Genomic DNA, 25150 nt, shown 5'->3' on the forward strand with positions numbered 1-25150 from the left:
AGTCATCCAGCCATAGATATAGATAAATAGATACGATTCACACACACACACAGATATAGGATCATAGATTTGAAAGGGACCCCTAAAAAGGACAATTATATGTTGCATGTGGGCAAGCCAGACAATCACCACATCAACACTGACAAAGAAGGAAAGAAAAAAAGGAAAGGAAGGAGAGAAAGAAAGAAAGAGAGAGAGAGAGAGAGGGAAGGTTGGCCACAGCAACTTATGGCAGGTACAGCTAGTCTTGTCATAAACAAGCAGTTTCCTTGGCATTCCAAACTGCTTCAGCTTCAGGATGCTGCGTAACCCCTCCTAGCAACTTGGTTTCTTCAGCTCAAAACGAGTCATCAAGCTAAGCCAAAATGCAAAGTTCAAAGCTTGCAAACGTAGTGCCTTGTTATATGCTAACACACCCAATTAACTTGTGGCAGCTGTAACAGAAAAATTTCTCGGAATTGTATTAATTCAAAATACAATTTTAACTGTGTTGCCTTTTAATATGTTCCTCTATTAGATGCCGAGAATGGACAACTAATTAGTACCAATCATAGCAATAACAATAATTAATAACAACAGTAATAGTAATTCAGTTGAGCACTTAGAAATATTTATTTATTTATTTTCAGTATTTATATTCCATCCGTCCTCACCCCAAAGGGGGGAACTCAGAGTGGATCACAGAAAACATATACGGCAAACATTCAGTGCCATTATACACTGACAAGACAGACAACTCTACATAGATAAAGGTACAGGATTTCCTATCTTCTGCATCTTGGAGTTTGTGCTTGGTTCTGGCCACTGTATATGTGTGTGTGCTGTCGTTCCATTTTCCCTGCCAAAGAGCTTTGTTCATAAACTTCCTTCTTGATCAAATCACTGGCATTTTTCTGGTATTTCCTTATGAGTGCCTTAAATACCTACCCGCTTATCTACTCACATTGCTGTTTTCAAAACTGCTAGGTAGGCAGAAGCTGGGCTAAAGGGCAGGAGCTCATCCTGACCTGGGCTTCGAACTGTCAACCTTTTGGTTAGCAAGATTTACTGCAGCTAGCGGGTAATCTGCTGTGCTAAAGAACTTCAGGCTCCAAAGTAAAGGGACTAGGAAAGTGACCAAGGGAATGCAAACATAGTAAAGAGAAGAGCTCTAAGTGTGAGCCATTTTCCTGCATCTCACTCTCCGCAATGCTAGACATCTAGGATTGAAGGAACATTATTTTGATGGGACGGATTTCTTATATGGGGAAGCAATGACCTCATTTTGGTGTTGGCCCCCCACCCTCCCCCTCCCACCATATAGCTATGCCACTAATTTTAAAAAGAAAAACTACAGCATTATATATATATATATATATATATATATATCCAGAAATAACCCACAACATGCATAGTTGGTTGTGCAATCAAGATAGAACTGAAAGGAGAAAATGACAATTGAGAGATTTAATGTCTTGGCTGTAAACATCCTGTGTCAATTATTTTCTTCATGGATGCTTGGTTTGGAATGACTCAATTTTCACACATGGGGTTGGATGGAAGGGCAATATGCCTGTGAATATCTCTTTCATTGCCAGAACATCTCCCAACCCACAGGGGTTTTTTTCATGTCAGGAGCAACTTGAGAAACTGCAAGTCGCTTCTGGTGTGAGAGAATTGGCCATCTGCAAGGTAGTGCCCAGGGGACATCTGGATGTTTTACCATCCTGTGGGTGACTTCGCTCATGTCCCCTCATGAGAAGCTGGAGCTGACAGATGGGAGCTCACCCCACTTCCCGGATTCATATCTTAGAAACTGCTTGGGCATGGAGTCAATTACATATCCTCCAACCAACACCATTTGGCAACGACAGTCCCTATTATTCACCCACTTTTTCAGCTGCTTTTAAAGTTTCCCAGTTTCTCTCTCCTTGGGCTGCATTCCTCCTTTCACCTAAATTTTCCTGTATTTTTGCAGATTGAGTTCAAGGGGAGGGGGAATAATTTGCAGTCTATTTTAGGTGTGTGTGTGTCAGGAGCAACATGAGAAACTGCAAGTCGCTTCTGGTGTGAGAGAATTGGCTGTCAGCAAGGACACTGCCCAGAGGACGCCAAGATGTTTTGATGTTTTACCATGCTTGTGGGAGGCTTCTCTCATGTCCCCGCATTGGGAGCTGGAGCTAACAGAGGGAGCTCAACCCGCTCTCTCCAGATTCGAACCACTGACCTGTTGGTTAGCAGACATGCTGGCACAAGGGTTTAACCCATTGTATCACCAGGGGAAGTCTATTAAGTCAGCATGAAGCAGTGGAGAGAAAGAGGTATAATCTCGCTTTTTCCAGTAGGCTCAGGCAAAAGCAAACTGCTGCAACCTCTCCAAACTTTCATAATCTTAACCTCATTTTAACGCTGCTTGCCACACAAAGTTCCAACTTTGCTATGTGAAATATACAGCCCAGCTAAACTCCGCAGCCACTCATGTACAGTAGGAATAACAGCAGTTGATACCCCAAGAGTCTTCCCTTTGCCCCACATCATGAGAATAATAGGATTGTATTTTCAAAGGCTTTCATGGCTGGAATCACAACCTCTGAGGATGCTTGCCATAGATGCAGGCATAACGTCAGGAGAGAATGCTTTTAGAACATGGCCATACAGCCCGAAAAACCTACAACAACCCAATAATAAGACTGTTGAGAGGGAAAGAAAACACATAAACATGCACCCTCCTTTTTGCAGTAGGGAAGGGGAAATATCCCTGCCAAATAATGGACTTCCTAAGACTTAAGAAACTCTTGAACAGAACAAGGATGAATATTATTTTCTATTGGTAAAGTCTTTGGGGGTAATTTTCTGTACTTGTATTTTTTCCCTGTACAAAAAATTCCCCTATGTTTTCTGATTAGAATACACATGTGCAGGAACCGGTGTGTTTTACACAAAAAAATGTTTCCTGCAGAATAAAACATGTGTAATTCTGTGCAGGTTAATTCCCCAAAAGAGCTCCAAAGTGCAAATACCGGGAGAATTCTGTGCAGAACGTTTGCATTCTCTTGCAAGGAAAAGCATACAAGAGAAATTATTTACCTTCATTTTGGGGGAGGAGGATGAATAAAGTGGAAAATTTTTGGATTCCAGATCTCTGCTGCCAAAGGCTATGACTCTCCAGAAGCGAGGCAATAGTTATGTTGGAGGGGATGACTGCAAGTTGGGAGTGACAGAAAGTTGGGGTTTGGAAAGTGTAGGTGGATGTGAATGGAGACCTTCATCTGACTTGGTGAACTTTTCAGAAATCTGTTAAGGATTACAGTTATAGGAACTATGTCATGAATTGGATCTGGTAGAGAGTCAGCAAGAAGAGGCATCTTCCTTTGGAGAAAAAAATGATACCTGGAAGAAATGACTGAGTCAGATAATCCAATGTAGGGTTATTTTTCATGTCAGGAGCGACTTGAGAAATGGCAAGTCACTTCTGGTGTGAGAGAATTGGCCATCAGCAAGGACGTTGCTCAGGGGACGCCCGGATGTTTTACCATCCTGTAGGAGACTTCTCTCATGTCTCTGCATGAGGAGATGGAACTGACAGATGGGAGCTCACCCAACTCCCTGGATTCAAACTACCGACCTTTCAGTCAGCAGTCCTGCCAGCATAAAGGTTTAAACCATTGCACCATCCAATTTAGGTGACCTATGAGTTACCTCCTGACATTCTTCTTCCATAATCAAGCTTGATTTGAACTCAGTTAAATTACAGCATGACCTCTTTATCCATAGATTTGATACCCATGGAGTCACTTACCTATGCTCCAAAATACTACCCCAATCCACAAGTGTTGTGGGTCTCTCTAGGTGCTCCAGGGAATTCTAAGGGTATGCTTTGGCCTCTGTACAGCCTCCCCTCGCCCCATTTATGACTTTGTCTTTTGCAGTTTTAATTCTTTATGGATTTCATAGAATCAAAGAGTTGGAAGAGACCTCATGGGCCATCCAGTCCAACCCCCTGCCAAGAAGCAGGAATATTGCATTCAAATCACCCCTGACAGATGGCCATCCAGCCTCTGTTTAAAAGCTTCCAAAGAAGGATCCTCCACCGCACTCCGGGGCAGAGAGTTCCACTGCTGAACGGCTCTCACAGTCAGGAAGTTCTTCCTAATGTTCAGATGGAATCCCCTTTCTTGTAGTTTGAAACCATTGTTCCGCGTCCTAGTCTCCAGGGAAGCAGAAAACAAGCTTGCTCCCTCCTCCCTGTGGCTTCCTCTCACATATTTATACATGGCTATCATATCTCCTCTCAGCCTTCTCTTCTTCAGGCTAAACATGCCCAGCTCCTTAAGCCACTCCTCATAGGGCTTGTTCTCCAGACCCTTGATCATTTTAGTCGCCCTCCTCTGGACACATTCCAGCTTGTCAATATCTCTCTTGAATTGTGGTGCCCAGAATTGGACACAATATTCCAAGTGTGGTCTAACCAAAGCGGAATAGAGGGGTAGCATGACTTCCCTAGATCTAGACACTATGCTCCTATTGATGCACTATGCTCCTATTGATTTTATTAAAATGTACCCTATAAGATACATTTTATAAGAATCTTTAGGTCTTCCAGAATGACTTGATGGTCAGCTTTATGTATTCAGTCAATTTATTTGTTGGTTCCTCTTGGGTTTAGCAACAGGTTTTAGGTCCATATGAAGTATTTGAGGACCAGGACATCCATAGGGAGACCAAGGTGCTTGTTTATAAAGATATTGTTCTCCCAACCCTGCTATATGCCTGTGAAACGTGGACTATCTACAGACGTTACATGCAACTCCTGGAACGATTCCATTAGCATTGCCTCTGAAAAATCCTGCAAATCTCTTGGGAAGACAGGCGGAAAAATGTCAGTGTGCTGGAAGAAGCAAAGACAACCAACATTGAAGCGATGGTCCTCCGCCATCAACTCCACTGGACTGCCCATGTTGTCTGAATGCCCGATCACCGTCTCCCAAAGCAGTTGCTCCACTCTGAACTCAAGAACAGAAAATGGAATGTTGGAGGACAGGAAAAGAGATTTAAAGATGGGCTAAAAGCCAACCTTAAAAACTGTGGCATAGACACAGAGAATTGGGAAGCCCTGGCCCTTGAGTGCTCTAGCTGGAGGTCAGCTGAGACCAGCAGTGCTGTAGAATTTGAAGAGGCACAAATGGAGGGCGACAGAGAGAAATGTGCCAAGCCAAAGGCACATCAAGCCAACCCTGACTGGGACCACCTTCCATGTGGAAACTGATGCCCTTACTGCGAGAGAAGATGCGGATCAAGAATAGGGCTCCACAGTCATCTACGTAACCACTACCAGCACACCGAACTTGGAGGACAATCTTACTCGGACAACAAGGGATTGCCTAAGTAAGTAAGTAACAAAGGGTGAACTCAATACTTCCTGTTTTCCCCTGTCAAACTACATCACAATGTACTCATAGCTCCGAAAGCAAAGACATACTGAGGAAGATATATAGCAGCAAATAGATCCAAGGAATATTCAAATCCAATCTTAGGCAATTTCCCATGCAATTCTGCATTGATTCCCATTATTTTTTTAAAGGAAAGGGGCTTCTAACAGCATGGATGTTGCATTTCCTTTTACTGGCAGGTTGTAATAGTTTTATTTCATCATTTACGTTTTATGCGCATCTCATGGTTTAATTGCATTTTTAAAAATCTGATATTAATTGAAGCCACCTGGAGCCACAGTTTTGTGAGTCAGGCAGGATAGAATTCCAATAAATCCAACTAAACAATAGAAGGGGGGTAGAACTGTTGTGGGAAAAGGGGAGAATGTAGTCCAGGGAGGAAACAGAGGGCAAAGGGTTAACTGCTGTTGTCAGAACTCTGCTGTCATTATAAAATTCACAGCCTCTTTTGGCCTGACTGCTGATGTCCTGTGTGTCATTTGGCCCTTTGCTCCAGCACAAATTAAGAGTCATTTGCTTATTAATTGAAGACAACTTCAGGATTTTATGGCTGCCAGTGATTTGATTGTATTAGCTCCGCTCTGTGTTGCTTTTACTGACAGCACTCAAATGTGTGCCTTTTTAAAATGCTACTCGGAGGCTCCCCTCCCTCCCACTGCCTTTTGGCCTTTGATGTTCAGTGTACCCACAGCTCCGTCGTCGCTGTTTCCTAATAAAATAAGACAAAGAGAAGTGGTTGTTTTTCGCCTACACAGGTCTAACCACAAACAACTCCCCCGAGACATACGAGGTTTGAACCATGAACTTTTATCACTAGCTTAGCATGGGAGCACTAAAGAGAAACAACTGGGAGGAAGACTTGCACTTGGAGATAATCACATATCATTTCCGCAGGTGTCAAAACCGGAACTCAACTCCCTCATTGGCTAAGCTAGTATGGAAGATTGGAGTAATTTCTCCATTCCCTTCTCCCAGGGAAGGAAAGAATATTTCAAAGTACGGAACAGTGAGTCCTTGGCACCCTCAGGGATTGGTTCCAGGACCCCTGTGGATATCAAAATCGGTGGATGCTCAAGTCTAATTACATACAAAGGCATACTAAAATGGCATATATAAAATGGGGAACTCAAGCAAGAATTGGTGGAGGTGATATCCATAGATATGGAAGGCTGACTATATTTAAAAACCAACATCTCAGGAAAACGTAACAAGGAGAATCCTGGAAAAGATTGGAATCTTCACAATTTTAGGATTTACTGTATTTCTTCCATTTGAAAGCATACTCCCCCCCTCCCCCCAATATAAACATCTCTAAAAATGAAGTGTGCCTGAGAATTGTGACTCACATACATACATGCATAAGGTGAAGGTAAAGGTTTTCCCCTATCTATATAAATAAGAATGTAATGTTCATTTGTGGGTTTAACAGAACTCAAAAACCACTGGACGAATTGACACCAAACAACCCAATGTATGTCCTTCCCTTCTAAAAATTGATTTTGTCATTTGGGAGTTGCAGTTGCTGGGATTTATAGTTCACCTGCAAGCAAATAGCATTCTGAACCCCACCAACGATGGAATTGAACCAAACTTGGCACACAGTTCTCCCATGACCAACAGAAAATACTGGAAGGGTTTGGTGTGCAGTGTTCTTTGGTTTTGGAGTTGTAGTTCACCTACATCCAGACAGCACTGTGGACTCAAACAATGATGGATCTGGACCAAACTCTACATGAATACTCAATATGCCCAAATGTGAACACTGGTGAAGTTTGGGGAAAATAGAATCTTGACATTTGGGAGTTGTAGTTGCTGGGATTTATAATTCACCTACAGTCACAGAGCTTTCTGAACCCCACCGATAGAATTGGGACAAACCTCCCACACAGAAACCCCATGTGGGCCACAGCTGCAGACGGCTAGTAAATGATAAAATACATGATAGTTGCCGCCCAAGCAACTGTGGCCTTGGGGTGGAAAGACCATAGGGAGTTGGAAGTTTAAAAATGGTATGGTTCCCTAGCAGATTTTATGCTTCAGGACTTCATCTCTGAAAGAAAAGCCAAATATACATCATGCCGAATCAAGAAGACCTGGGTTCAGAAATGGGGAAAACGGATAGAAATAGTCAAAGGAAAAGAAAGAGCTGGACCATTCTCTTTCCCAGATTGTTCAATTAAAATAATATTTGAATAAAGACAAGTACTGTTCCCAGAGGGTGGGGGGAGGGGGAGAGGGGTGTAAAATCAATAGACACAAGTGGGAGATAAAGGTGGAATAGATAAGAACACTATGAAAACAATATTTGATATGTATTCGGTAATGGTGATGGATTGTGGTATCATTCTACCGGTGTCGGCAATAAAAACATATATTTAAAAAAAAGGTTTCCCCCTGACATTAAGTCCAGTCGTGTCCAACTCCGGGGGTTGGTGCTCATCTCCATTTCTAAGCTGAAGAGCTGATGTTGTCCGTAGACACCTCCAAGGTCATGTGGACAGCATGAATCCATGGAACGCTGTTACCTTCCCACTGGATCAACTCACATTTAGATGTTTTTGAACTGCTAGGTTGGCAGAAGCTGGGGTTAACAGTGGGAGCTCACCCCGCTTCCCGGATTTGAACTTGTGACCTTTTGATCAGCAAGTTCAGCAACTCAGTGGTTTTACCAGGGGCTCCCACATACAAGAATGCATATATACCTACCTACATACATACAGGGGCTTCTCTTGCATAGTAAAGTTATATTTGTCTTTTCAAAGGAGCAACTGGTGGATTTTTCCCTTGCCACTTCCACATTTTGTTATACTTTTCTTTGCAGGGTAACATTGAAGGAAATCTAAAGAATTATTTGGAAGTCAGTCCTTACTTCCATCATACTGTATCACAGAATCATAGGATAATAGAGTTGGAAGACCACATGAGCCATTCTAACCAACTTCCTGCCATGCAGGAAAAGCCATCTTTGAGCCATCTTTGTCCACCGGATAGCCTGCAGGCAGGCATGTAGCTGGGAGGGGGGGGGGCTTGAGGGGCTTCAGCCCCCCCCCCCAAATTCTCAGGGTGGTCCGCAAGAAGCCCTTACTGGTACATTATTTAAACTGTTATGTTTATTCATATCATGATCTGATCACCATGCTCAATATATCCCATATGCTTGGGGCTATTGGGATAACGATACAAAAGGTTTTCTAAGGTAGATCCTCAGCTCCCCCCTTTGAATCAATCTCAGCCCCCCCCCCCCCAATCAAACTCAGCACCCCCTGAATCTATTATATGACAACCACACCTTTGCAACCTGGAGATAATGGGATCGGTACTGAACCTGGAACAAGTCAGTCTGGAGAAGACTGCTATGTTTCCTGCTATGCCATGTATGTTTTGTCCTCCTCTCTGCATCCACACAGCAGCTGAATGTAGCCCCAGCAGTCAGACACTGAGGCTTGCCAGGTATGTGACAACCCTGCCCTTTGAAGTCCCAGGCAGGCAGCCAAAATAGGGTATTTATCAAGTCGTCTTCATTCCCCACGCTTCGGGGCAACGGGACGCCATACATGACGGAAGGGTCGCGTTCTGCTTGGCGGGTTGCAAATTAAGCTGTGTTAAGTGACGGTGAGCATGTGCGTCACGGGTTTGTTTAATAAGATTGCAATTTGGAGGGGGAAACCACAGGATCCTGACTAGCTAACAAGACATACTGCACAGTCACACAGAAAACTGTCTTAAATTGGGTCAGACAATTGTGTCCGTTCGTTTTAGGTTGTTCCTCTGCCATCTGTGCCGGCTGCCAGCCCACGTCTGGGCTGAAAGCAGCGCGGTGCATGGGAAATGACTCTTAATGAAAATAAATTAGCTTTGAATTTGAAACTATCTTTTGAACCTTTGACCCAACCCCCAACTTAATGACTTAGATGAAGGGTTAGAAGGCATGATCATCAAGTCTGCAGATGACACCAAATTGGGAGGGATAGCTAATATTCTAGAAGACAGGAGCAGAATTCAAAACAATCTTAACAGATTAGAGAGATTAATGGCCAAAACTAACAAAATGAAGTTCAACAGCAACATTCTCTCCTGTCATTTTGCCTGCATCTATGGCAGGCATCCTCAGAGATTGTGAGGTCTGTTGGAAACTAGGAAAGTGGGATTTATATATCTGTGGAATGTCCAGGGTGGGAGAAAGAACGCTTGTCTGTTGGAGGTAGGTGTGAATCCTCACGACTTCAGAGGATGCCTGAAATAGATGCAGGTGGAACATCAGGAGAGAATGCTTCTGGGACATTGCCATAGAGCCCGTAAAACAACTCAGTGATTCTGGCCATGAAAGCCTTCAACCATACAGTGTTATCATGTTTATTTACAGTATTGTTACAAGTATCTCATCTTAACTTACTACATAGAGTGCAATCTAGTCTTATCAAGCCTTGTTGTTTGGTTTGATATTGTGATATGGCCTAAGGGTGTTTGTGTGTGTGTGTGTGTGTGTACAGTGTTCCCTCACTTATCGTGGGTGTTACGTTCCAGGACCACTAGCGAAAAGTGAAAATCCGCGAAGTAGGGATGCTATATATCTTACTTCACGGATTTTCACTTTTTGCATGTGGTCCTGGCATGTAACACCCACGATAAGTGAGGGAACACTGTATATATATATCACATTACAAGAGTGAGGCAGAAGGGAGGAGATATTTAAAGGCACCACACCCCTTTTTCTTTTGCTAGCTATAAGGAAGGGGCTATAAGGCCATGATTTACATACTGCTTTGCATCTCCTCTCTCTCTTTTTTAAATAGCTGCCTCTCTCCCCCTTCCACACTCCATCATTGCCAGGAGGCAAAAACCCGTGAAACAGCGAGTCCGCAAAAAGCGAACCACGAAGTAGCGAGGGAATACTATATACTAGCCGTCCCCTGCCACACGTTGCTGTGGCCCACTCTGGTGGTCATGGGGGTTCTGTGTGGGAGGTTTGGCCCAATTCTATCATTGGTGGGGTTTTAGAATTCTCTGTGATTGTAGGTGAACTACAAATCCCAACAACTACAGCTCCCAAATGTCAAGATTCTATTTTCCCCAAATTCTACCAGTGTTCACATTTGGGCATATTGAGTATTCATCCCAAGTTTGGTCCAGATCCATCATTGTTTGAGTCCACAGTCCTCTCTGGATGTAGGTGAACTACAACTCCAAAACTCAAGGTCAATGTCCACCAAACCCTTCCAGTATTTTCTGTTGGACTTGGGAGTTCTGTGTGCCAAAATTGGTTCAATTCCATCATTGACGGAGTTCAGAATGCTCTTTGATTGTAGGTGAACTATAAATCCCAGCAACTACAACTCCCAAATGACAAAATCAATTTTTTGAGTAAAGGACATACATTGGGTTGTTAGGTGTCTTGTGTCCAAGTTTGGTGTCAATTCATCCAGTGGTTTTTGAGTTCAGTTAAACCCACAAATGAACATTACATTTTTATTTATATAGATAACTAAGGTACAATTCTACTTAAATTCTGCTTAAAACACAAACATAGTTGTTTGTGTGTGTGTGTGTGTGTTTTTTAAAAAAAACATAATAAAAGACAGACCCCCTATATGTCTTATTAAAAGCACCATCTGGAACAATACATTAAGAAACAAAGGTCTTCCTAAATAAAATAGTCTTTGCTAACTTGTGGAAAGGGGGCCAAGTGAACCTCCTATGGAAGGCGGCCTCACAGCTTTCACATCATTTGACCCCAGAACATGAAAAAAATGTATTAACCATCACAAATGAATGTCTGCTTGGGTCCTTCAGTAGCTTCAATCTTCCTCAGGGTCTACACATATCTGTCATATTTCATTTCCAGTCAAACTGGGAGAAATGGTGCAACCTAAAGAAATGGTGCAACCTGCTGAGTGTAAACCCAGAGGAGAGTACTGTCTGCTGGTATTCAAAAGTATACAAAGGTCTTTCTTTCATTGACTACCACAATCCTTTCATTACTCATGAACTTCAGTCCTTCTAAACAGTCACGGCTAGGTGATCCTTGTTGCTCCTTCTCATCAATGGAGATGATAGGGAGAATCCAGTAACATTAATAGCAGGAGTGGTGGAAATAAAAAGTATTAATACTCTAACATGTAACGTGAATGAGTGTGGCAGATAAAAGTAATTTCCTAGATTTATGTATACTAGAGAAAGCAAGGTTTTATTTCTTTCTCTCCAGTCACTTTCCGCTTCTGCTTTTACCAGCTAGAGAGAGGCTAATAACACACGGAGTCACAATAACGGCTATCTGAGGAGCATGGTAACCAGCTTTAGGGCCTTCTATAACTAAGAGACTGCCTATGAGGGCAATAGATTCTCTGTCTTTGGAGCTCTTCTAAATAAAAGTTGGATGGGCATCTTTTGCAAGTGCTTTGGATATATTTGATTGCATGGCAGGTGGAAGGACTTGAGAGTCATTTTTCGGTACCTTTCAATGCTGCGATACTAAAATTTAGCAGCCTGCAGTACTTTGGAATGGATATTGTGAAGCTATACATGAAAGGGTATATAGGGAAGATATGGGAACAGGAGTTTATGTGAAATGTGTTGGGTAATTCCAAAAAAGAAAAAGCATGTAAACATGGTGCAGTAGCAGCAGATCAGAAGCTTCTTGTGAATAGAACAGTGGTTCACAACCTTCCTAATGCCATGACCCCTTAATACAGTTCCTCATGTTGTGGTGACCCCCAACCATAACATTATTATTGTTGCTACTTCATAACTGTAATTTTGCTACTGCTGTGAATCATAATGCAAATACCTGATATGTAGGGTATATTTTCATTCACTGGACCAACTTTGGCACAAATACCCGATACGCCCAAATCTGAATACTGGTGGGGCTAGTAGGGGTTATTGATTTTGTCATTTGGGAGCTATAGTTGCTGGGATTTATAGTTAACTTAAAATCAAAGAGCATTCTGAACTCCACCAATGATGGAACTGAACTAGTCTTGGCACACAGAACTCCAGTGATGAACAGAAAATACTGGAAGGATTTGGAGGGCATTGACCTTGAGTTTTGGAGTTGTAGTTCACCTACATCTAGAGAGCTCTGTGGACTCAAACAATGTTGGAGCTAGACCATACTTGGCATGAATGCTCAATATGTCAAATGTGAACACTGGTGGAGTTAGGGGAAAATAGACTTTGACATTTGGGAATTACAGTTTCTGTGATTTATAGTTCACCTAAAATCAAAGAGCATTCTGAACTCCACCAATGATGGAATTGAACCAATCTTGGCACATAGAACTCCCATGACCAACAGAAAATACTGGAAGGGTTTGGTGGGCATTGACTTTGAATTTTGGAGTTGTAGTTCACCTGCATCCAGAGAGCATTGTGGACTCAAACAATGATGGATCTGGATCAAACTTGGCACACAGACCCAACATGGCCAACTTTGAATACTAGTGGGGTTTGGGGATTTTGGGAGTTATAGTTCACCCACATCCTTATGCATTTTCTAATGGGAGCATTAATAAAAAACAAAAGGAAGGACTGACTTTTCTAATAAATAGCATTACAAATTACCTAAGCCGTTTCTGCTACTGCTCCTCCTCCTGATGCTGCCAGGCCACTCTCGGTCCCATGGGTGCCTTCCCTCCTGCCTTGAAGGGACTTGCAAGTCTCCCTCCAGCCTTGTGTGCTCTCCCTTGCCCATGCACCATGCACCCATGTGCCAAAAATGCCTGCTCTCCCCTCCCCACTTGGGAGTCTCAGAAACAGCCCTCCCCTTGGCTGAGAGGCTAGCCAATCACAGTAGAGGAGGGCTTTTGGTGAGATAGGTGGAGAGATTTTCAGCCTTCTCTGTCAAAGGGTTCCTAAGTCCATCAGAAATATGTGTTTTCTGGTGGTCTTTGGCAACCCTTCTGAAATACCAATTTGACCCCTTCAGGTGTCATGGCCCCCAGGTTGAGAAATGCTACAATAGAGCAAATGAGCTTCAGCAATACAGGAGCAGAGTCACATTTAAGAGTTATGAAACACTTTACTGAAAGAACTACATTTCTAGATAGGAAAGGTCCTAACCATTTAACTATCACTGGAGAAATCTTGTCCTTCTCCATGCTTGCAAAAATGGAGAACTTGGAGGTTTGCCATGTGCTCAGAAAAAGTATCAGCCTAACAAGCAAGAGATAGGAGGAGAGAATAGAGTGACAACTGATTTATCTGCCTATCTATTTCCTTGATGAGGACTATACACTTGTGCAGAATGTTGTTGAGTTCCAACAAAATGCCCTGCAAAGAATTTTTTTGCATTCCCCAAATGTCTATTATCAGAGGGAGATATTAAATTTTGTTTGCACCTAGAAATGATACATTTTCTGTGTTCCTTTGGTATCCAAAATAGTAACTCCTGTTTTATATTCACAACGTCCGCCCACAGCACTGTGCTAGCCCAAAAGCCAAATATTATTCTAAGGACATTCACATAACTGCTCATCAGTGGGGAAAGTACCCAAAGACGGAAGGAGGGATGACTTACTGTTTGTCATCTTTGAACCACTGAAATTCGGCAGGTGGCACAGCCATGGCTTCGCAGCGCAGAAGAGCTGTCTTCCCAATCATGGGGTGCGAGTCCTTCACATCCGTTATGGTTGGAGGGTCTGAGAAGAGAGAACCATAGAATGGTATTTAGTAGATTGAATGTGGCAGCTGAATTAGAGTTTGGAGAAGTTGTCTGGTCTTTAACTCTCTTGGCTGGAAGACTCTGGGACTTATTGCCTAGACAAGTTTGCCAAGCTCTGTTATATCCTTGCAGAGTTCTGTTCCTCAAAGGATGGTAGGCAGAGCATTTCTAATAGGGATGCTGAATGAAACCTTCTCATGCAAGGCTCTGGAAACAAACACCAGCCATTCACAAAGTATCAATAATATTCATAAAGTTTTACTAGTTTGTGGGGATCCATGTTCTGCCTGTGGGGATTCCCACAGGCATTGGAGAATGGAAAGCCAAACTAGACAGACCTTTTCTCTCATCTAAGCATACATGTGAATGATGAGATCAGGGGGAAAATAATGGGAGAAGGTAAAACCTGACTCCAAAGCTGAGCCTCTTCTCAGCTAAATACTATAATTACTTCCCAAAAAGCCAGAAAGACTACCTTGGAAGTTGAAAATGATGCTACAGCTAGGGTTCACCATACCATTAGGCAAAGTGATCAGTCATCTCAGATAATAGATGCTGTAGACAACAGAATATGGACAACATGCTGGGGTATACAGATCTTGTGCCAGGTAGCCCAGCATTGATTGGCAATCCACCATTGTCAAGGCAATAAACCAGACGTTCATTGTAATAGTTTCCCGCCTTGTCTAATTCAAGTTAAACAAGCTATCAGGGCTAACCATGGCCTGATACACCCACACACACACACACACACACCCCTCCAAAAATATCCTTCTTACTACATTATTGTAGTGTGGACTTGAGCATCCATGGATTTTGGTATCTGCAATGCAGGGGAATCCTGGAACTTAATCCCTGGGGATACAAAGGGCCCACAGTATCTTGTGACTTAAGCCCCATCTACACTGCCATTATATCATCAGTATAGACTAGAAGCTGCGGGGATGCAATGGGTTAAATCCTTGTGCCGGCGGTTCAAATTTGCAAGATGGGTGAGCTCCCATCTGTCAGCTCCAGCTTCTGCGAGGACATGAGAGAAGCTTCCCACAGGATGGTAAAACATCCAGGCATCCCCTGGGCAACATCCTTGCAGACGGCTAACTCTCTCACACCAGAAGCGACTTGCAGTTTCTCAAGTCACTCCTGACACAATAAAAAAATCAGTATGAACTCATCTAATGCATTTTAGGGCAGTTAAACTGCATTATATGGCAGTGTAGATGGGGTCTTAAAAGCTAGCAGAGCACATAATCTGAAAAGGCTGTTGAAAATAATTTTGGGAGGAGGGTGATTTAATCTTTGCAGTCTTCCAAGAATCTTATCCTTTGAGTTAGTTTCCTTATGCAGATCCAACTATTCTCACCACAAAAAGAAGATACAAAGACAGAACTGGGAGGAGACACAATGCCACTTACAGTTGACCGTGATAAGGACTCGCTTGCTGTCTGGGGTGGAGACCCCGTTGGCCGTGATGCACTCGTACTCCCCTGCCTGTTGCCGGTTGATCTCTGTGATTTCCAGGAACTCCCCTTCGCTGGTGAATCCATCTGTGGGAGAGGGATCAGGGGGTGGCGGGAAGGGGGTCAGGGCCAGCAGTCGGGAGACAGACACAAACACAGACTTACACAGAAGAAAACACATACAACAACAACACTGTTATCAACGCCTCCTACATGAAGGGACTGCCTCTCATCAGAGCTGCAAAGACAGAAATGTGGAGTTCCAAGTGAAACCAGAGCAGGCTGGGCCTGGAGTTTCAAAAAAGCTGGTGCAATATGTTGCCAATCAAGGGACGCATAACCCAATTAGCGCCCTGCGCTCAATAATTGGCATGCCCCAAGTGCAAAGTCGCTACTGGGTCTAGGACAGTGGTTCTCAACCTATGGTCCATAGTGGTCCCCAAAAACTAAAATATGATCTCAGGTTTCACTGTTACAATGATAGCAACTGGTGTATTGTTGAAGACTTTCATGGCTGGAATCACTGGGTTGTTGTAGGTTTTTCAGGCTGTATGGCCATGTTCTAGAAGCATTCTCTCTTGGCATTTTGCCTGCGTCTATGGCATGCGTCCTCAGGCCTCACAAACTCTTCTAGAGCATGGCCATACAGCCCAAAAAACCTACAGCAACCCAAAGCAACTGGTCTCACAAAACCCTCAAAAAATTGCCGAGGCAACGGGTGTGTCTGGAGGTGAGAGGCTGACTACCAATGAAAGGTGTGACAACAAGCCTCCAGACTGCTTCTCCTCCTCCCTCCCCTTGAACGGAGCCGTTCCATGTGGCTCCTGGAAGCGAGGGTGCCTTGGTGTCTTCATTTTTAGGCCTTCTGGGGTTATTCAGGGTGTTGATTCAGAAAATTGCATTGGATAGACCACATCAGTTCTAGATTACTAAATATTTATTTATTTATTTACTTACAGTATTTCTATGGCACCTTTCTCAGCCCAAAGGCCACTCAAAGTGGCTCACAATTGGCAGCACTTCAATGCCACAACAGTCATAAAACAGAATTAAAAACATGTAGCACACATTATAAAAATGTGGTTTTCTGTGGGCGAGCAGATGGCTACTACTGGATGACATATGTTCTGTATCAGAAACTAGAGCTGATGTGGTCTATCCAATACAATTTTTTGAATCAGCATCCCAAATAACCAACCTGAATCTAAAATTGACCAAAAATTGATTTATAACCCCTATTGTGCTTCAGTATTTATATTTATATTCTTAATGTACTAAACGTACCAAGTTTACATGAAACTACGACTTTTATTTCCTGTGGTGGACTATGACCAAAATAAATGATTTGATTTGATTAGATTCGTAACTCTTTTGGTACTAATGTTGGAGAGTGGTCCCTGGTCAAAGTGGTCACTGGCAAAAAAAGGTTGGGAAACACTGGTCTAGGAGAACCTTAGCTGAAAGAGGAAAAGATAACAATCTGAGCAAAATATCATCTATTACTTCCCCAAAAACAGCAGTAAGCCCCTCTCCGCGCTTGACCTGTGAGCTTACTGTCAATAACCGATTATGGCACATGGGTTGCTATAAAGCAGGAAGGGGTCCTCTACTGTGATCTGCTCACAATTCTTGAAAATGTTACTCTTTGAGCTTACAACATCCAGAATCCTCCTGCTATTTTTCCTACAGCTGTATACACAGCAATGACATCATCCTCAGGGACCTCTGGACAGGGTTGCCATATTCCACTTCCTCAAAGCTGCGTATAATCTAATTATGCAAATTACTTTAATTTGCATTCTAGTTATGCAAATTCAGCACATTAGTTGTTACACTTTTTCTCGCCACTATGATTCAACGTTCAGGCCATATACATTTTTTTTCACAGTTACAGCTGCTCTGAAAGAACAGTCATAGTAAAATTGCTGGGCTTGGCAGAAAAAGACCCAAGTAGTTCAAAACTCTGCTCGCTTGTGGAATTGACCATGTGGTTTTGGGCAACCACCGCCTGCCTCCCAGCAAAGCTATGTTATAGGCCCTGCTCTTGATTTTTGCTTTCCACCACTTTGAGAACTGATTTTTCATTCACTCCTATTTCCTCCTTTGTATCATGCTCCAGGACAACATACCAAGAATCTGGACAAAACCCAGCCAAACCAGGATTGTGGCAACCCTAATCTGAAATAGTATTGGGAAATTCTGGGTGATGGCTTCCATGTTTGTGTAACTGGAGGTGACCCTTCCCCCAGGACTCTGTAAAAGATAGTTCAAAATCAGGGGATTCATAGTTTTGCTAAGGACACCAGGTTGGAATGATCCCATAATCCCCTATCTCTCCCCCATGTGGGAACCTAAGGCTTTTCCCATGGCTCCATGGCCCTACATGGCAACGCCCCTGTAACCCAAACTATCATCTGACCAATTTGGCTATTATTTATTAATTGGATCCCTTTTTTATGAATGAAACTCCTGTTTTATGAGTGGACTCTGGCTACTCAGTGCTCCTAGGGCCTTCTACCACACCCCCAAGAACTCTTATGAACTCTTATGGACTTTCCATGAACTTTCATGAACTTTATAGGGACTTTTATAAACTCTTGCCAAACTTTATGAACTTTTATGGACTTTGGGGAGCTGACATGACTTCCCCTTTTGTATTTTTCTGCCCAGTGGGCATGTTGATTTTTGGCAGGCTACTGCATCATCCTTTCCAGCTGGAATGAAATAACACCTCAGTGGCTTTCTCTTCAACTTGGTGAAATTTATTCTGGAATACTGGCTTCTCTCACCAGGCAACTACAATGGCTTTGGTCTCTCTATCCACATCCTCGACAACATTTGCACCCAACTATGCTTGCTCTCCAGCACCCACTGTGGAATTTTGTGCATGATCTGTACAGTTTTGACCTCTACCATTGCACCTAATGCATAAGACCCTAGCTGTATTATCACTCAGTGGGGAGATAGCCAAATGCTATTTATTACTGCCACTCAATAAGCAGGACCTTCCAGTGACGCAATGGGTTAAACCCTTGTGCCGACAGGACTAAAGACCAACAGGTCGCAGGTTTGAATCTGGAGAGAGTGTGGATGAGCTCCCTCTGTCAGCTCTGGCTCACCATGCAGGGACATGAGAGTAGCCTCCCACAAGGATGGTAAAACATCAAAACATCTGGGTGTCTCCTGAGCAACGTCCTTGCAGATGGCCAATTCTCTCTCTTACACACAACCCAAAACAAAATAAAACTCAGTAAACCAGAAGTTAAGGAAGAAAGGGACACAAAAAGGGCTGAACCAAGGCAGGTTGTCAGATCTGAAGGATTCTGTGGGATCACTGAAGTCCTGTTCACTGTTAAAGAAAACCAGGCACTGCCACTTGTCTTATTTCCATACTCAGTTCCTACTAGTCTGTTACTAAGCACAATTCAAAGTGCTGGCTTATAAAGCCCTAAATGGTTCCGACCCAGCTTACCTGTCCAAATGTATAACCCTCTATGTTCTACATTGGAAGATAAGATCATCAGGGGAGGCCCTGCTCTCAGTCCCACCCTTCTTGTAAGCATGACTGGTGGTGATGAAAGACACAGCCTTCTTAGCGTTGGCCCCTCGTCTATGAAAATTTGTCCCCCTTGCCCCCCCTCTCCTGGCCTTCAGGGGAAAAAAAATCTAAAAACATGGGTTTGGGATCAGGCTTTTGGTCAGTAATGGGAGCAGTGCAATAACAGACTATAAATTAATTTAATGACGACCCGGACTGGCCCTGGAATATGACCTGGATTATATGATTGTTGTTTTAATGATATGTTTTAATGTTTTTGTTTATTCACTGATGTATTGTACATGCGGCATTGAATTGTTGCCTTTGTAAGGCCGCCTGGAGTCCCCTTCGGGGGTGAGAAAGGCGAGATACAAGTATGGTAAATAAATAAATAAATAAATAAATACTAATCAATACTAATACATACTAATCAAAACGAATAAAAATATGCTTGGGGACCACAGCCTCTAGAATCCCCATTCATTGCAGCTGGAAGGTGAGATCCCAAGAATTGTAGTAAAAAGGGGAATCATTTTGAAGCTTTGCATATTTGTGTTTGTTCCCTGGATAGGTTTAGTCAGCTTGCCCCCCTGGGAAAAGTAGCCATTTGTCAAGTTTACCTGCAGGTGCAACTTCCAACAGTCCTACAAGTTAAATTGAAAACAGGTGAGATGGAAGATGTGCAGAAGGACCTTGCCTCTCGTGCGTGTAATTGAGGACATATGAAAATTAAGACCCCATGTTGCACACAGCTTGTTGCTTCACACCTTGGACCTAATGAAGTTTCTTCTGAAGTGTTACGACAATTACATCATAGAGCAAGATGGCTGCAATCCTGCACTGCTCAGCCTTGTGTCATAGTTCTGCGAGCCTTACTGTGAGTTGTTTACCACCTCTTGACCTACTATAGATATTCTATTAGTGGTGGAGCACAGTAAGAATGAAGGTGCATCTAGCTATATCTACATAGCTAGATTAGAAGTGATTGCATCATTTGTTGAATTTTGCTATGGTCCTCTAGAGGTCTTGTTGGTTGATAATTTTACATTTGGCAACAGGGACATAGCCAGGCACTTCTGTAATCTCTCTACTATGTGTCAGGCACTGAGTGGTAAGGGGCAGGAGGACTTCAGTGTCTTCATGGAAAGTCCAAGGAGATGAGAAAACCAACCTCTGCTGAGATCAACACCGAGTCAATAAGAAGCCCTTTCAAAATAATATAGGGATGTGGAATAGTGCTATTAAGGCAGGGATGGGAAGCATGCAGAATTCAGATGCTGTTGACTGACATTTCCAGCAACCCTAGTAGCTAGCACAACAAAATCTGAGAAAGGTTGGGAAGTGAAATCATGAAATAATAGAATTGAAAAGAGATTGCATGGGCCATCTAGTCCAATCCCCTGACAAGCAGGAAAAGGACAATCAAAATACGCCTGACATCCAGCTTATGTTTAAAAGCCTCCAAAGATGGAGCTTCCACTACACTACGAGACAGAGAGTTCCGTTGCTGAACGGCTCTTACAGTTCTTCACAATGTTCAGGTGGAATCTCCTGTCCTGTAATTTGAACCAATTGTTTGGAGTCCTAGTTTCCAGAGCAGCAGAAAACAAGCCTGCTCTCCCTTCCTTATGAAATCCCTTCATATATTTATATATGGCTATCATGTCTCCTCTCAACCTTCTCTTCTGCAGACTAAACATACCCAGCTCTTTAAAAAGCTCCTCATAGAGATCCATGTCTCCAGACCTTTGATCATTTTAGTTTCCCACCACTGGACACCTTCCAGCTTATAAAAATCTCTTTTAAACTGTGGTGCCCAGAATTTGACACAGAATTCCAGGTGAGGTCTAACCAAAGCAGGATAGAGAGGCACCATGACTTCCCTTTATCTAGACAAGTGGTTCTCAACCTGTGGGTCCCCTGGTGTTTTGGCCTTCAACTCTCAGAAATCCTAACAGCTGGTAAACTGGCTGGGATTTCTGGGAATTGTAGGTCAAAATGCCTGGGGACCCACAGGTTGCGAACCACTGATCTAGACGCTATGCTCCTTTTGATGCAGCCCAAAATCTCATTGGCTTTTAAAGCTGTTGCTCATGTTCAACTTGTTGTCCACTAAGACTCCAAGATCTTTCTCACATGGACTATTGTCAAGCCAGGCATCACCCATCATGTATCTTTACATTTCATTTTTTTCATCCAGGGAGGCCCTGCTCTCAGTCCCATCGCTATCACAGTCGCGTTTGGTGGGGACAAGAGACAGAGCCTTCTCCGTGGTGGCCCCTCGGCTGTGGAACTCCCTCCCTAAGGAGGTTAGATCTGCCTCTCCTTCTTGACCTTTCGGAAGAAACGTAAATCCTGGTTATGAAAGCAAGCATTTGCAGATTAGACTGATTAGCCCCTCATATACGCTTTACTTGCCAGAATGAAACAATGTTATCAAGTGGGCACAAATTGAGTGCCAGTCCCATATTATGTCAATTGGTGTCTCATCTTCTGTATTTATTTAACTTGAAGTATTCCATTAGCAGTTTCATATTTTTCTCTTGTTTTTTCCGGTCCCTTAATTAAGTTTTCATTGAGTCTCCATATTCTTGTTTTGTCTTTTCCCTCCATGCTTTCTATGACTATTTCCATGGGGGCGTGATCTGGATGACGTTTTTAAACCCGGTGAACTGTTTTAATGTATATTTATTAGGCCTGTCGGTTTTGTTTCGTTAATTCGTTTTTCGTTTTTTAATCGTTATTTTTTGAATATCCGACGCGATATCAAAACATATTTTTAAACCCGGAAGGGTTTAAAAATATCGAAGCAGCAGCCCCATGTATTTTACGAGCTTCAGCTCGTGTCGTTAATGGCATGGAGGCTGCTGCTGAGTGGTGCTGCAGTGCTGGAGCCTGGGAGCCAATCCGGCGCTCCCAAGAACCCCAGCAGTGCACCGTGGCAGAAGCCGGATGGCGCGCGGAGGCCGCTTGTGAGCGCGCGCGCGCCATCCAATGGGCTCCGGCTCCTGCGCCCCCCTCCTCCTCCTCCTCCTTCTCCCAGCTGTGTTGCAGGAAGTGCAGCTGGGAGGAGGAGGAGGAGGAGGAGGAGGGGGGCGCAGAAGCCGGAGGCCGCTTGGATGGCGCGCGCGCTTACAAGCGGCCTCCGCGCGCCATCCGGCTCCGGTTCCTGCGCCCCCCCTCCTCCTCCTCCTCCTCCCAGGAGGAGGAGGAGGGGGGGCGCAGGAACCGGAGCCGGATGGCGCGCGGAGGCCGCTTGTGAGCGCGCGCGCCATCCAAGCGGCCTCTGCGCGCCATCCGGCTCTGGTTCCTGCGCCCCCCCCTCCTCCTCCTCCTCCTCCCAGGAGGAGGAGGAGGGGGGGCGCAGGAACCGGAGCCGGATGGCGCTCGGAGGCCGCTTGTGAGCGCGCGCGCGCGCCAGCTGGGAGGAGGAGGAGGAGGAGGGGGGGCGCAGGAGCCGGAGCCCATTGGATGGCGCGCGCTGCGCTCACAAGCGGCCTCCGCGCGCCATCCGGCTTGTGTGACTTTTCAGGGCTGTATATGACCATGTTCCAGAAGCATTCTCTCCTGACATTTTGCCCACATCTATGGCAGGCATCCTCAGAGGTCTGTTGGAAACTAGGCAAATGGTGAGTTATATATCATCTCTAATACTATGGAATGTCCAGGGTGGGAGAAAGCCATTGGTGACCATTACTGCAACATTCACACTTAGCCTGTTTGATCAAGAAAAATTTTTTTTCTAAAATGTTTTGTAAATATTTACGAAAATTCGTAAATAACAAAACATTTTTTTGGTAAGTTTTGTAAATATTTTTAATATCGAAACAAAAAAACACCCCAATTAAGAATCGAATTTAGAAACAAATTTTTTCTTGATCAAACAGGCCTAATATTTATATTTATTTTTGAAGTATTTGATTGTATTTTATTATGTGTTTATATTGTGCCGGCATCAAATTGTTGCCTGTTGGTAGCCGTCCTGAGTCTCTCCTTGGAGGTCGAGAATGGGCGGAGTATAAATGTTCTAAATAAATAACTAAATTAAACCCAGTACTGTGTATTCATTTATTGTGATGTCATTTTTTTAATGTTTATGAGTAATGGTTATATATAATGTCTTGTCTTTTTGGTTTCTGTTATATATGTATTGTGACTTGATTCTGTTGTGAGCCATCCTGAGTACTTGTGGAGAGGGTCGGGATATAAATAAAGTTTTTTATTATTATTAATTATTAAATGAATAAGTAAATAAATACAGTTAATGATTCTAATGAGCACTGGGTGCACCCACACTACACACTTAAAACAATTTCATATCATAAATCTCAGGAGAGAACTCTGGTTGTTCAAAGTGGATTCAAATCTCTATAAGTGTGTGGTATGGATACATATATTGGAAATGTAGTTGTCTATTGAGTATGGAAGGCTTTAGGGCAGTGGTACTCAAAGTGCTGAGCTCTGGATGCTAGTCCCTAAGCCATTGGCATCCCTCCAAGAAAGAATGAAACAATGTTATCAAGTGGGCACAAATTGAGTGCCAGTCCCAGGAGGAAAAAAAATAATAATTACACCACCCACATCATATACCCTGAGAAGCACTGCCCTAGGGAACTATTCTATCTTTTGGTGAGTCATTGTCCTGAATTTTGTCAGGTTAAAAGACATGAGTAAGTTCCATTATTCATGTGGCTAAATGATTGAGCCACTGTGCAACACATGTATTCAATTCATGGTTGTGTAAGTGGTATTCCTCATGTGTAACCACTTCTTAGGTGATCCCTGGATGTCCGAGTAAGATTGTCCTCCAACTGCAGTGTCCTGGCAGTGGGTACATAGGTGACTGTGGAACCCTATTCTTGACCCACATGTTCTGTAGTGAGAGCATCTGTTTCCAGGTGGAAGGTTGTCCTGGTCGGGGTTGGTTTGACACGCCTTCCTCTTGGCATGTTTCTCTCTTTTGCACTCTGTTCGTGCCTCTTCAAATTCTACAGCACTGCTGATCACAGCTGACCTCCAGCTAGAGTGCTCAAGGCCCAGGGCTTCCCAGTTCTCGGTGTCTATGCAACGGTTTTTAAGGTTGACTTTGAGCCCATCTTTAAATCTCTTTTCCTATCCACCAACATTATGTTTCCTTTTCTTGAGTTTGGAGTAGAGTAACTGCTTCAGGAGACGGTGATGGGGCAGTCAGACAACATGGCCACTCCTGCGGAGTTGATGGCGGAGGAGCATCGCTTCAGTGCTGGTGGTCTTTGCTGCTTCCAGCATGCTGACATTTGTCTGCCTGTCTTCCCAAGAGATTTGCAGGATTTTTCAGAGGCAACGCTGATAGAATTGTTCCAGGAGTTGCATGTCGCCTCTGTAGACAGTCCAGGGCAGACAGGGCATCAGTTTCCAGGTGTAGACAGTCCATGTTTCGCAGGCATATAGCAGGGTTGGGAAGACAATAGCTTTATAAACAAACACCTTGGTATCCCTACGGATGTCTGGATCCTCAAACACTTCATACGGACCTAAATCCTATTACTAATCCCAAACAAAGCCAACAAATAAATTGACTGAATACATCTGATCAATATTAGTGTATTTACTAGGATTCCAATATTGCTCATTGGTATGTAAATTATTCATCACTACCATAAATATACCATTAAATTCACTGGGATTGCATGGGCAGACAACAATGTCAGATGCACAACACTGGCGTTCAGCAGAAGAGCAGCGTAGCACCACCACTGTGCAATTATGAGAGTATGGGTTTACGTTTTGCAAATTTGATATAGGATCTAAGTTACTATCTTCATTTCCCAAGTAAGATTTCATCACTCCCTCCCACTCCACTCGATCGAGTGCCTTTCATGCAATGTGTCAACACTAAGAATCAAATCTTTTCAGAAATCCTTATCTACAAATCCCGAAAATCCCAATGCTTTCAGGATTTGTATCAAAGCACTTTTATCATCGTCGTCATTATTTGTTGGAAGCTGTGATAAATTACTGCATAAGAGCTTGATTTTCTTTTATTATCAGTAATATTTGTTGTGAGCAATGATAAACGATTGCA

General features: G+C 43.4%; 1 protein-coding gene across 1 annotated transcript in view; it reads right to left on the minus strand.

Annotated features, from left to right (window-relative positions):
* LOC137095410 (igLON family member 5-like) overlaps positions 1 to 25150 on the minus strand; it is a 283394-nt gene that overhangs the window by 4780 nt on the left and 253464 nt on the right. Inside the window, exons 5-6 of the mRNA XM_067462043.1 lie at positions 15504 to 15635; positions 13945 to 14065 (exon numbers count right to left, since the gene is read on the minus strand). Coding sequence (XP_067318144.1) covers positions 13945 to 14065; positions 15504 to 15635 — 253 coding nt within the window. The remainder of the gene's footprint in view (positions 1 to 13944; positions 14066 to 15503; positions 15636 to 25150) is intronic.

This window comes from Anolis sagrei, chromosome Y (assembly GCF_037176765.1).
Source record: "Anolis sagrei isolate rAnoSag1 chromosome Y, rAnoSag1.mat, whole genome shotgun sequence".
NCBI classification, from domain to species: Eukaryota; Metazoa; Chordata; class Lepidosauria; order Squamata; family Dactyloidae; genus Anolis; species Anolis sagrei.